The sequence below is a fragment of the Cyanistes caeruleus genome, chromosome 4, assembly GCF_971803275.1.
Source record: "Cyanistes caeruleus chromosome 4, bCyaCae1.hap1.1, whole genome shotgun sequence".
Classification (NCBI taxonomy): Eukaryota; Metazoa; Chordata; class Aves; order Passeriformes; family Paridae; genus Cyanistes; species Cyanistes caeruleus.
Window position 1 is genome coordinate 55,454,553 of NC_141704.1, and position 13,532 is coordinate 55,468,084.

At 41.7% G+C, this 13,532-nt stretch overlaps 1 protein-coding gene and 1 long non-coding RNA gene across 7 annotated transcripts in view; one reads left to right on the plus strand and one right to left on the minus strand.

Moving 5' to 3' along the window:
• Positions 1–8,725, minus strand: part of IPO8 (importin 8) — a 45,933-nt gene extending 37,208 nt beyond the window's left edge. For 2 of the 6 annotated variants that reach the window (XR_015285634.1, XR_015285635.1), the window contains exons 1-2: positions 8,494–8,585; positions 308–389 (exon numbers count right to left, since the gene is read on the minus strand). Coding sequence is in view for 3 of the 6 variants with exons in the window: in XM_086884813.1 (XP_086740939.1) it covers positions 308–389; positions 8,494–8,577 (166 nt within the window). In the remaining 3 variants the exon portion in view is untranslated. Of the gene's footprint in view, positions 1–307; positions 390–7,258; positions 7,408–8,122; positions 8,430–8,493 lie in introns of those variants that run through there. The other 4 variants (XR_015285636.1, XM_086884814.1, XM_086884813.1 and 1 more) reach the window with 4 other exon arrangements.
• Positions 8,412–10,886, plus strand: LOC111936415 (uncharacterized). The gene is made up of 2 exons (XR_002868136.2): positions 8,412–8,823; positions 9,011–10,886. It is a non-coding gene; the product is annotated as an uncharacterized LOC111936415 (long non-coding RNA).
• The last annotated feature ends 2,646 nt before the right edge of the window (positions 10,887–13,532 follow it).

Sequence of the window (13,532 nt, forward strand, 5' to 3'; positions counted from 1 at the left end):
ATTACTTCTTCACCATGAGGAGAAATAATACCTAAGGGTTCTCAGTTTTGAGTAGAAATCATGCTTTTTTTCATATCAGTATCACAGCAATCCAGTAGGGATCACTATACACACAGGGAAAGCCAAAGTAGGGCTCCATCCTATACCCATGGTTTTATCTGACCCTCATGAAGGAAAGCAATAGCAAAGATGGATCCTTTTCATTTCCTCCTTCAGAACAAACCTGAACTGACTTACATGGCAACAGTTCAAGAGTCTGTTCAAGCAACAGACTCACTGAAAGAAAATGGAAGGGATTTTATCTCACCTGCTTGACGCACTGGAAATTCAACTTGATCGGATACTATGATTTGCAAGAGACTTGGAGCAAAGTTGATGATCTTATAGGACTGAAACACATAGACAACACAGTTAGTAAGTCACTATGTTTAAAGTAGACTGTATTACCAAATGCTGAAAGAGAAATACAAACTAAGGATTTTGCACTGCTTTTGCATCCTCCTCATAACATATGGAAGGTTTCAGGACTTGAATTTACCCAGATCTGCAAAAATCCAAATAATTACTTGTAAAAGCAAAGCATGTCACAGCATATGGGTGGAATAAGTAATATGAAAAGGTTCTCAATTAGAGATTAGTGATAATGAATATTTAAATGATTCTAAGAATGCATAGTGAAAAGCACTAGATATCTCTCTTTGATTTATTCAACTTAGCCCCATAAGTCAAATGGATATTGACAAGCTTCATCAGTACATGCCATTTATTTGCAAAATAGTTTGTTGTAGAACAGCAATAACGAAGAGATTAAAAAAATTAATTTAGAATTGTTTTCAAATGTAAACAGCATCTGCATTAGCCATATACAACTATCTTTTAGCAAACTAGATGTATAGTGCATCTCAATAAAAACTGGGCAAACAGTGGGACAAACATGTTCAATCAAAATCAAGTGTAGGCAGATAACACTTCAAAGCCCACAGCCTTCATGGGAACTTTTCAAACACTACATCAGCCACACAGCTGAAGAATTTCAAAGAGAAAACAACGCTCAGTGAACTTCAGAGCAAAGTATACCAGATTTAAAAGATGTGACAATCTGATAGCATTATCCTGCTGCCATCTACTAGGGCTCCTCCAGCGAGGAATCGCTGACTCAGCGTGGTGTAGTTACTACTAAGCCTTGGCACATCAGTACTGGTAGGTCAGATCTTTCATCCCTCGGATCCATGTGTTTTACGTTCAAAGAGAGAGGTTTCTTGGGGCTAGATGGCAGCAGCTTTCTGTATTTCACCTTTTATAGTATTTCTTCCCACTTGATTATGCCTGGCAGTTCTGTGGTTTTTCCCTGAGCTGAGCTTTAAGCACAAGTATAGAACATCCTCCCATAAACTCTGCCTCATTCAAAGCGTGAAATAAAAGATACTTTCTGCCCTTCATGTCCCCAGTTCTTTGATCTACCATATCCATAACAAGGTAAAATTACACTGCTTTCATGATGTCTATGTGTCCCAGCTGCATCACTACACTATCATTTAATAATTTTACCAAATGACTTAACTTTCTGGCCCTCACTTTATTCACTGTAATGATAGTGTAATTCTAACTCAGAGACTCATTTGATGTTTATAGAGTAATCTGAGATCTGAGATAAAAGCAGTAGTGGCAAATCAAAAGCACACTCTCCTGCAATTTCCTCCTCTATAAACTTTAATTATCCCTAAGAAATGCTCCAAATAAAGTAAAAACTGTAACATCCAGCACAGGAACTCTATTTATCTACAGACATGCTGAACTGGTTGAAGCATACTAGATTCCAAAGATCACTTTTAATCCAGTATCCTGGAGTACAAAGCTTGCCCTTCAGTCACTACTGGACAACATTGGTGGGTTCTGACGGGGCCACAGTTGTGTACAGAGCATCCACCAGCACTCAACACCCAAGTTGCACAGAGATAAGGAAAGCATGAGAAATCCCAGCAGCACAGAAAATCAAACCCATGCATGAGCTCTAATCGTCCTTTTTGTTCTTGTTTTTGTTCAGTGCTTGTATACTGTTCTTAGACCCAATCTACAAAGCCGTTACTACTATAAACACACCAATTAAAAACACAGCTTTGGGGGTTGTTTTGTTGGTGGTGGTTTCCTGCTGCAATCCCACAGTACCACATTTAGGCTGGACACAGTGCTAACAATATTATTCCCTGTCCAGTTTTCACTGAATCTACGTTAAAATCACTGCTTCTTCAGGAAGCTTTATGGGTACCACTTGTGCTGGTGTCCAACTGCTCTCCCTGAAGTTTTGCCAGGACCTACACAAATATGGTTATTTGCCTCCGTGCCAGATCCGCTCAGCAAGCACCCAGAGTGACAAAAGCCCTGTTACACAGACGAAGGCACAGTGTCCCCGAGGGGCGCCCATCCCCACCAGCACAGCGCTATCTGCGTGTCTTTACACTTCACACACCACCGCCCCTACAGACATCGCCAGGCCCATTAAATCCTTCTGTTCCCTATTATTGTCGTGCCCGTAATTTACATTTTTACATAGCTCTGTTTACTACTCGTTATCAGAAACAAGAAGACTGTAGAGATCAACAGAGACTGTGAGCCCACGTTAGAAACAAGACACACCATTCTGTTGTATTTGTGAAGCTCAAATTACATCCTGCTCGTTTGTGCAGCAACAAACCCCGGTCAGGAAAACTACATGCTGTTTGCAGTTTTTAGAACAGAGGACTTTTTAAAAAGCTGCATGCAGCAACATTTTTCCTATACCAGCACATTCTCGTTTGTTTAGTTGTCATGCTAATCGTGATCTTGGGATGTGTCCCTTCCCTGCGTCGCTCCGGACATCAGCAAACAAAGCTGAACCCATCACAGGAGCAGAGCAATTGTCAGGTGTATGCTGTGACATGGAAATGGACATGGAAGAGACCTTGGAGCTGGATGAGTTCAACAAGACAGTTCTTTATATCACTGCAGCTGCACCTTGACAAAAGGAGAGCAGGAATATTGTCAGCGCCACAGAAGGAACACTAAACTATCTGCTGATTGTGAAGAGCTGTGCCCAGGAGCCGCAGGGAGGCACCAGATGGCTGAAAGAGACCTTCAGCACAACTCCCACAACACAGCACGGTGCTTTGTGCACTTGGTGAATAATTACACTGCCTTGAACCCACTTTGTTGGGATCTGGTAAAACTTTCTGAAAGTGCTGATCCATTGGGGTATATGTTTAATTTGAAAGTGAAAGTTTTTGAAAAATAAACTTTCACTGAGTAATTACAAAGAGCAATTCTTTTAAAGCTGTGTAAAACACAGGTTCTTTTTGTATGAATCCCAGATCACAGAACTTATGTTAAAAGAGAAGCTCACTTAATTTCCACTGGGATTAAGAGGATGTGATACAGCAGTGTGCAAGGCTAGCAGCTATACTGGGAGAAGCATACAGCATCGGGAAGGTATAATTGGGTAAATTTACAGCCATGGAAAAGAGATGCATATGACCCATGCATGTTGTTCCATCTGTGTCCACTGTCTCAGGATCTGTGCACTGCAGCTGCACAGCTTTTTGCACTGTTCCTTCGCCTTTGGCCTGATGTATCCTTCCCCGCATCACCATCACAGCTCCAGGCCTCAAAAGGTCAGAGAACACATCTTTTTCTGCCTATCTCCTCTCCCATTTGATTAGGTACATAACATATGACATCCAAGTGAGCCTCAGAGGGGCCACTGAAAAATATCAAATGCAATCATCACTTGCAAAGGGCTAGAATACAAGAAGAGATAAGTAGCAAAAAATACATTAAAATCTCGCCAAATTGATCCTACTGAAGCAAATAGTTCTCACATCTAATGTTCAGATTTGGCTCCCAGGTTCCCACATATCATACACTACTAAACTCATTTCATGAAGCATTGCTCTTGTGTTTTGCTTGCTGTCACATTCAAAGACCACAAGTGCCCCAGAACCACAAGAGCCAGTAACCTTCCCACTGTACTGAAGTCAACCACAGTGTCCAAGTGCAGAATGACACTGAAAGGTGCTTCATCCCCTGCAAAACATCAGAATGCTCTAGGACAATGGATATGGGAAATCTGGAAGACTTCCTTCAGGTTCTGCAAGCCAAGATCCTTCTCCACCAGTAGTAAACGTCATTTTTATACCTCTGAATACAACTATGGCACATAAAAACCTCTGGAAAAACAAGGCACTGCATCTTTGCAAAAACACACAAAAGGAATTTATATCTTGAATTCACAAGCAATTAACTTCGTACAAAGGTAATTTCAAGGCTTAGATACATCTGATCCAAAAGCTCAGCTACCTGGTTTACCAAGTCTTACTTTCTGTTTCTGAGTACTGAAAATGTTTGCTTAGAAATTCCATTGGAAAACTTAGGAGTATTTCTGCAGTTGTTAATAACATTCTAACTCTTGGTTTTTTTCACACTGTCAGTCACAGAAAGTTGTGAAAACAAATCAGAACTTGAAAAGACACTTTTTTCTTTCCCTGCCTATGTACCAAGGTATTAATGTGAGGAGGGGAAAACACGATGTTTCCACACAGAGTGAAAATAAGCTTGTGTAAGAACCCACCTGAATTTCTTTCCTGTATGGAGTATTAAAGAAACTTCACTTTCCACATAACTTTTAATTATCCAAGTCAACTTCCTCATCAAATTGGTCTCATATTTCTCCCTCTAGGTATCATAAGATGCTCACTGGTACTTTCAGAGTGGCCTTAAGATCCCTGCCTACTATGGCAGCGAGCTCAACAAAGACATGGAAAGATATAGAAGGAAGCCAAACTTTATTCTGGACTCTTCTGCTTTTGGGTAATCTTTTCACACTTCTTCCAGCGCTGCTACTCAGTTGCTGTCAAAGCCAAATTATGTAACTCCTACTCAATATTTAAAAAGCCCAACTGTATTTCTGCAATTGAGTTCTTGTTTCCTCCTTTGCTACAGGCCAAAGGAATGTGTTACAGCATGTTGAGCCACTGAAGATTAATGAATAAAAACTGTATGGAAATCCTACCTGAACTGGAATTAGAAAGACTCTATGTGTTCAGAATCAGACAGTATCTTTCACAGCCCTCCAAGAACTGTCACATGAAAGCAGTATATAACCCTAATATAAATAAATAAATGAACCCAGCAAAAGTCCTCAAAGTCCATGAGACAGATGTAACAGGAGTAATAGCCTAGAACAGATATTGACAAATGATATGCAGAAAATGAGTATATTTCTTGGCATGATAACTAACTGTTCTACTAAGTACAGTGAGAGTGATAAATATCATCATCAAGTGCACACTAATTACAGGGCTGAAGTAAAAAAAGGCAGGGCAGGTGGGCAAAAGAAATAGAGGGGGATGGAAAGACATATGCACTTAGAAACCCAAGAGACTAAAATAGAAATGGCAGCAATTATATGACATAGACACTGACCTGGCAAGAAATTACTGCTCCAGTTTAGCAAGAATCAGAATTCAAATAAATCCCACACTTAGAGCTGTGTTCAGATCACAGAGAAAAGTGAAGTTTGTTGATAATTCAGAAGTTGCATCAACCAAGAAGAAAGACCAGAAAAACCCTAAGAACTGAATGATCTACAGAACTGCACCAACAAAAATGGAGTGCTGTAAGAGGCCAAAGTACACAGTCAGATACTCAAGGATGACAGAATTTCTCCTAAAAACTTGAGTTTTCTGAGGGAAGAACAACAGAATAACAGGTTTGGTATACTGAGTGATAAGAAACAAGTATATGTTGGACACAAAGAAGATAATTGTAGATTTAGTATTTAATGAGGTATTAGCAGCATTGAGCACAAGACTTTCTGAACACTGCAAACATAAATGACCAGATTCTACAGGAAAGATTATTTCAAAGACAAGCCGGTGCAGAGAAGAGTTGTGCTCCTATTACTAGATTTCAAAAATTCAGTTTTTTGATATGGCAAAGGAAACATAGCCTGCTGAGGCTAGAAAAACAGGCCTCTAGGGGATGTACCTTTGAAAAGAAATCTGTCAGAGAGGGTACTAAGAAACCTGTCCTAGTTAAGAAGATTGGCACAAATGGATATAAATGAACCATAAACTAATTTTGTCTGAAAACCAACACTTGTTTCTAGCTGCAAGAGGAAGAAAATTCACAAGCAGCCTTCTAATAGATATAAAAAGGCCAAAAAAAAAAAGAAAAGAATCCTGATTCCATTTCTGAATGCAGACAGCAAATTCATTGATTCGGGTGTATCTTTACTTAGGTGCAGGAACATATAGAGAAGAAAGAATAATTTTCAATCAGTCTTCTGGGTCTTCTTACAGGTAGAAAAGCTTTCATCCGTGTAAACTCTGTTAGCTGTGTCCTACACTGTAAGCAAACTATGGAGTCAGGACTATTAGGATATTGTTCTAAAAGACTGTACTGGTACAGCACTGAGGTGCCTACAGCCAGGCACTGCCTTGGTGCACTAGCAGGATTTGCAGTGTCTGGGAAGCTCATAGCACTACCTGGATTCAGAGCTGAATGCCAACGTACACTGCACATGAGCTAACATGGCCAAGCTTTACCTCAACACTCCTGAACCTGTCTCAACAGAAGCACTGGTATAACTATGACACACAGAATAAAGATGACTCTTGGAGGCCAATGGCTCCATCACCACTTCAGGCACTTATTGCCAGAGAGTTTTCTGGTTGGTTGGTGGATTGGTCCCTTTGCTAGAACATGGTAAATGCTAGAACAGTACCAGGATTCCAGCACTTGCAGGAACACAGGGACATGTCAACACTGCCATCAGATACATGGCAGGGGAGTCTGACATGTCGCTTTGAGGCCTTGCTTCAAAAGCACAAAAAGCTTCAAGATGTCAAAGTCCCACGTCAAGCAACATTGCTCAGGAGCAATTTTGTTCCTCTCATCCAAAGAGTCATGTCAAACCTAGCACTGCATCAGTACATTATGTCAGATACATCACACTTCACCTAGTAACAGGAAGCCTACACAAAAATAGGTATATCTCAATTCCAGGATTCATTCTTCACAATAGTTAGAAAAAAGAAAATGCATCAAGTATTTTAAAAGAAAAATCTGCATCTCAACCTGTTCTCAATAAGCCTGCTTGCGCTCTTGAATCTAAAACCTATGTCTTCCATGAGAATTACACTATCCATCACTTAAACTTAGAACATTTTACAGCTCTCAATCTTCAAATGCTTTCAAGACTGTTCCTGAGCTTCACAGTACTTACTGGTGATGACAGCATTAGGAGCAGGACCCAGGAAACCAGAAGCTGCCTCTTTGTTCTGAACAGAACACTGAAGTAGCAGTGGTTTTTATTGTTGTTTTGACTGCTGTGCAACAGGCTGCTGACAAATATTTGTCATTTCCTTCTCAGCCCTTAAGAGTAGGCATAAAAACAAATATTGACGGATTTTTAAAGTAACTATGCCAAAAAGAGAAAAGAAGCCTTGCATCCTTATCTAAATATTCACAAGAGCATTCTCAATGTCCAGCACTTAATCCAGTGATTCGCTAAAGGAATTTACCAACTGCTAAAGCAAGGATTAGCTATATCTAATTCAGAAGGAGTTTTAAGTTGTCTAAATATAAAACTAAGCTGGAGGAGCAATCCTAAATAGCATAATTCCTGACAGCCAATTCTCATTGACTATTTTGTTAACACACAAACACAACCAAAAAAATCCCAAGTCCTCGAAGAGAATTGACCAAATATTCCATCAAAGCATAGAAATTAAAGCTCAATTAATGCTGTGCAAGGGAACTTTCTCTTTTCTCGAACGTTCAAAGGTTGGGGACACAGTTTCATTCAGCGCACAGTGCCGCTACCCTAGGGAAAGGTTTTTCCCAGAGAGTGGTTGGGCAGTGGAACAGGCTCCCCAGGGAAGCGGCCACAGCACTAAGTCTGACAGAGTTCGAGTCTGGACAACACTCTCAGGCACATGGTGGGATTCTGGGAATGGTGCTGGGCAGGGCCAGAAGTTGGACTCGATGATCCTGATGGGTCCCTTCCAACTCTGCACAGTCTATAATTTTATGATTTATTCTATTTCTAGGATGCCAGAACATATACTGTCCATGAAACCCAACGCGCCTTCCTCCAACTTTCCCTCGCCGTGCTGCTGAACGGGACAGAACGCCCCCCCGAGCGTCACTGCCGCCCGTCCCCCGTGAGCGCCAGGGCGCGACCCGCGCAGGGCCACACCAATGTCATCCCTTCCAACACCGAGCGGCAGCGCCCCGGCCACGCCGAGCTCCGGGCTGCCGCACTCGGGAGCGCCCGCCCTGGAGTCCCAGCACCGCGGCCACCGCCGAGCGAGGGCAGCGACCCGCCCGTCCCCAGCCGCGGCCCCGCTGAGGGCGGCCGGTCCCGCCGCGGAGTAGGGGTCGCCCCCCGCCCCTGCCGGTGGGGAGGGACGCCCCCGTGCCGCGCGTGGGGCGGGCCGCCCGCGGGTCCCCCCTCACCTGGTTGAGCTCGTTCTCAGCGGCGACGCGCAGCTTGGGGTCTATGGTGCCCTTCAGCGCCTGGATGATCCTGTTGGGGTCCATCTTGGCCTTCGACCGCCGGCAGGCAGCGCTTCCCCGGGGCGGCAGGACGCGGAGCAGACGCCGCTAGCGCCGCCGCCCCCCCGTGCCACCAGCGCGGGCCCGCGTCCCCCACCCCCCCCGGCCCCTCTCCACAGCCATTCACCGGTTTGCGACAGCTGGATATCGGGAAACGGGCGCTGCTTTACGGCCGCGGCGCCGCCTTCTGGCTTCGGGAAGGGGTCGGCGAGAGGTGGCCGCCATCTTGCTGTACGGATAGGAGTCAGTCGGGAGGGCTCGCAGGGGGCGGGGCTTGCAGGCCGTGACTCCATGGGGGCGGCCATGTCGCTGTACGGAACGCCGGGGGTGGCTCCCGCCGCGCCCCGCACGGGATATTTTTAAATTAGGATTTTAAAATCCCATTTTTCTTTCTTAATACTTTACTCTGTTTTTCTAGGTAGCTTTCCAGCTTTCATGCCAGACTTGGGTGTTCTGTATTTGTTACCCCGCGGAGTCGTTCGCACAAGAACTGAGAGTGAGAACACGGGGACTGAAAGAGGTGGTGAGGTCAGGTCCATGGAAGAGAATTGACATTGGTCACACTTATCCAGATGCCTCAGGGATGTTCCCTGCACAGGAACGACAGACAACATACAGGAAGACAAATTTGCTGCAAGGAGCTTACTAAAATGCACAGTTGGGTCACACGTCATAATTCCTGCTCTGCTTCTGAGCAGGTTTCTGTGTGATACTTGTCCTCATCGTTATGTAGGTTAGTAAAACGTGGAAAGGGTTTGCTTATCTTAACGTTGTTTGTGTGTGAGAGGGGTGGGAGATGCTTACCCCTCAGGTTGTCAGGAATATACAAACCCCACCTCCAACACTACAAAACTCGAAAGACTTGCCCCACCCTGATTCTCCATCTCTTGCCTATTAGTTCCCCCCTTAAATCCTAGAACATGCAAGTGAACCAAAGTAAGATTTAAGCATCTGTGCAAGTGTAAGAAAGATGTCTGTCAAAGGTCTAATCTCAGGTAAACAGACCAGAAAAACCTCTAATACGGTTTTGGTGAGCCAAATCCTTTGGTTACTTCTGCAGGTGATGTTTTACATAACATTTACAAACCAGAGACTTGTGATTAACTGGTAGGAAGAACAGAAAGACTATTTGCTGTGCTTATGAGGAGTCAAACACAATGGCAATTACAAGATCATCCCATTATATAGGTGCCTTAATAATATAGTTGGACGACATGTCATTTGTTCATTGTAATTACAGTATAAACCAAAACGTAAAGCAGCTGGCACTGTAGTGATTTAATAATAATTTTTAAAATGTCCCTTAGTAACTTTGCCTCTAATTAAAAAGGAATCTAGCTGTCACAATAAATTGCACCTACCTGGCACGTGGAGATTGCGCTCTCTTGTGGTTTTCATCACCTTTTGAAGTGTTGCAGAACACCTGATCATTATCTTTCCTTTCTCCTGTGATGCAGCCCTACAGCATCTAGCAATAAATTGTAGGCACTGTCATTGACCTTTCCATTTCTTCTTAAAAGCAGATGAGAGTATGCTCAGTAATCATAAAAATAAAAAAAAACATTAGTGTAAAAAGTATATATTATTAACTATGGTCATTGTTGCTGTCCCATTTTTATTAAGTTAATAAATTGTCCTGGGAAAACTGCCCATTTAAAAATCTTGGATTCCATATCATAGAAAATCCAAATTGTTTTATAGGATTTGTAGTGGTGTATCTCTATTCCCTTTTCCCAAATTAGCATGTTATGGACAGTTTAAGAGCAGTTCTGTTGCATTCCATTTCTGTGTATTCATCCGTGGTAGGTGAACTTAAAAGTGATTACATTTATTTATTGAAGGACCTCTGTAGAGCTAGTGACGTAAAGCATATCAAAAGAGAACAGAATATATTTAAGGGGTATTATAACATCTTCCTAAAATGTTTTTCAGAATTGTATTGCACTTACCTCTTGCATTTAAAATTGTGCTTTTAGTGATGTAAGCATTGTAGTCTACCTGTTTCCTGGGTTTGCTGGATGCCCAATACTTCTTTCTGTACAACACAAACCTTCACAGATACCAGTTACTATGTTATTCTAAAAATAAGTTTAGTCATTAACTGAAATATTTTTATGTGACTGAAAACTTCAGGATGAAAGCAACTACTTGTAAGCAATAACTCATATGCCTTTTTTGTTAGAGCAAAGATTCTGTTAATATTTGGTGTTTCATCTACTTACAATGAATGGTTTGGTTTGGTTTTCGAAATCTGTTCTGCTACTCTGCAAATAAAGAATCTGATGTAAAATTCAGAGATTTTTCATGTCAGTTCTCTAACTGCTGGTGACTGAAGATACAATGTGAAGGGACAAGTGAGAGACTAAAAAAAACTAAAGCAAATTAAATCAAAGTTGCACCAATATGCAAGTAAGGGAAAAAAAATATAGTACCAGGGAGATAGGGATATAATGCAAAGCAAAGATGTGGGTTTTTTAAAGCTCCAAAGCTTTCCAGATGTGCTATAACAGTTTGGTAAAATATTTAGAACAAACAATCTTATTTTAAAACTCAGTTGTGAAACCAAGGATTTTCAATGTAACCAGTTTGACTTGAACAAAAATTACACCTGGTTCTTTACAGAGTTGCCATCATGATAACTCTATTAAATTCAAGAACTTTGGGAAAAACTTGAAAAGCCTTAAATCTTACAGGTTGCCTACAATTAGTCCTTTGACTTTTGGTGGTTTTGAAATGCACTCTGGTGAGGTCTCAGCTGCACCTAACAATTTCTGCTGGCATGGAACAACCCCTCTCTTTTCATGACAACCAAGTCCCTTTAGGACAGCACCTGGTTGTAAGTTGTAGTTAGTAACACACTCCTGAAAAAGCATGAGAAAGAAAACAGCACTCCTCTGGGTGATGTGCTACAGGCTATAAGCAAACTGCTGTTTTCAAAGCATGGTTTACTTTGTGGTAGTAAACTAATGACTAAATGTTATTGTTTAGTCATTAGTAAACTAATGACTAAACGATAACTAATGATCACAAAGTGATTGGATTTGTGCTTAGCATAAAGCCTTCATTCCACAGCAACCACATCTCAAACCTTACTCTAGGGCTCAAAAGTTGTATGAATTAATACTTTCCAGACAGATTAGTACTTCACAATACTATTTTTTTTCAAATACAACGCTGCCAGGAAATTTTCAATCCACAAATACAAATGCGTAAGGTTTTTTCATTTTTCATAGTTGAAAGTTGGGAGAAAATTAAGTTGATCAGAGACTTGTGAACAAGTGCATAACTTCTTTTTTACCTGGTAATGGTACTGTGGCATCTCCTCAATTATAATACACAACAGACTTTTCATATCCTTCACAAGACATGTATAGGTTTAATTAAAGAACTAGCAAGGATGATCTGCAACAGATCCAAATGTATTCCAATCCTCCAGACACAAGCCCTTGACCACAGTTAAAATTCCAAAGCCATCTCCCACACTGACTGTTTTGTTGGAGTAGCTGTAGATAACAAAGCAGTCAGGGACAAAAAGGTACCTAAATTTAACTAGCAGGACAGAGCAGTGATATTCTCTGCACCACCACTGCAGCCTGCAGGGTGGAGGTTTCCTTAGCTGCTGGAATTCAGCCATGGCAGTGCTGGGAGATTATTCATTGTCTCCTCTCACTTCCATGACCTGGAAAAAACCCCACAGAAGTCACAAGTCCATTAGACTTTTGAAAACTTTAAGAAAGCCTTTGTCACAGTTGAACACCCCTGAGCTGGCAGCTCAGCCCCACACAGGGACAGGGAAAAGAACTGGAAAGGCAGAAGTGAGAAAGCCTGTGGGTTTAGATAAAGACAATTTAACAGGTAAAGCAGAAGCTCAAGCAAAGCCAAGCAAAGAATTCATTCTCCACTTCCCATGGGCAGGCAGGTGGTTCAGCCATTTCCAGGACAGCAGGGCTCCATCACGTGTAATAGTGACTTCAGATGTCAGACACCTTAACCCAAAAGGCCCCCTATCCTTCTCCTTCCCCCAGCTTGTATTACTAAACACTGGGGTACTCCTAGTGCTCTGGGGTATCCCTTGTGTCATTTGGGATCAGCTGTCCTGGCTTTAACCCCTCCCAAACCCGTGTACTTCCCCAGCCCACTCTCTGGTGGGCCAGTGTGACAGGCAGAAAAGGCCTTGACTCTGTGCAAGGCCCACTGGGCAATAACCAAAACATCCCGGGGTTATCAACACTGTTTTGGTCACAAATCCAAAATACAGCCCTATACCAGTTACTCTGATTAAAATTAACTCTCTCCTAGCTAAAGCATTACACCCTCCCATTTCAGGGTAGTTCCAATATTTCATTGATGTCAAGAGCAGGAAACAAATTTCCTCACTATGAAAACACAGTGTTTCTTACTTTTAAAGTTTACCTTCAGCAGGCTGCATGAGAGAAATAAATCAGAGAGAATTTAGGTTGTATCCAATTTGCACAGCAGACAGTAATAGGAAATTTATCAGAAAAATGATGCCACTTTGTATGTTTTAATTAGACCCAATTATAATCCTTATATAGTTAAGGCATTTTTCCTAATGCTATGATTCAATTAACTTTATTTCCAATTACTGAGGAAAAGGGAATGTAAATGCAACTTACACTGTCAGACAGTATTTACATGAAAACTACACAGTAAAGTATTTCCAGGTTGTAAAACTCACCTGTTAAATGCTTTGCCCAGAAACAGAATAAAGAACTAGGTCATTGGTCTGGACATACTGACTAGACTAAAACTGTGTCACTAGAAAATGCACTGAAATATTCTGAAGTAATTTGAGAAGCTTTCAAAAACTATTATTAGTCTAGAAGCATAATGGGATAGCCCTACACTAGTGTTTATCATCATGGAAAAATCACATGACAACTTTTTTAGCTATTTTGGAGATCAGAATAGCAACTTTC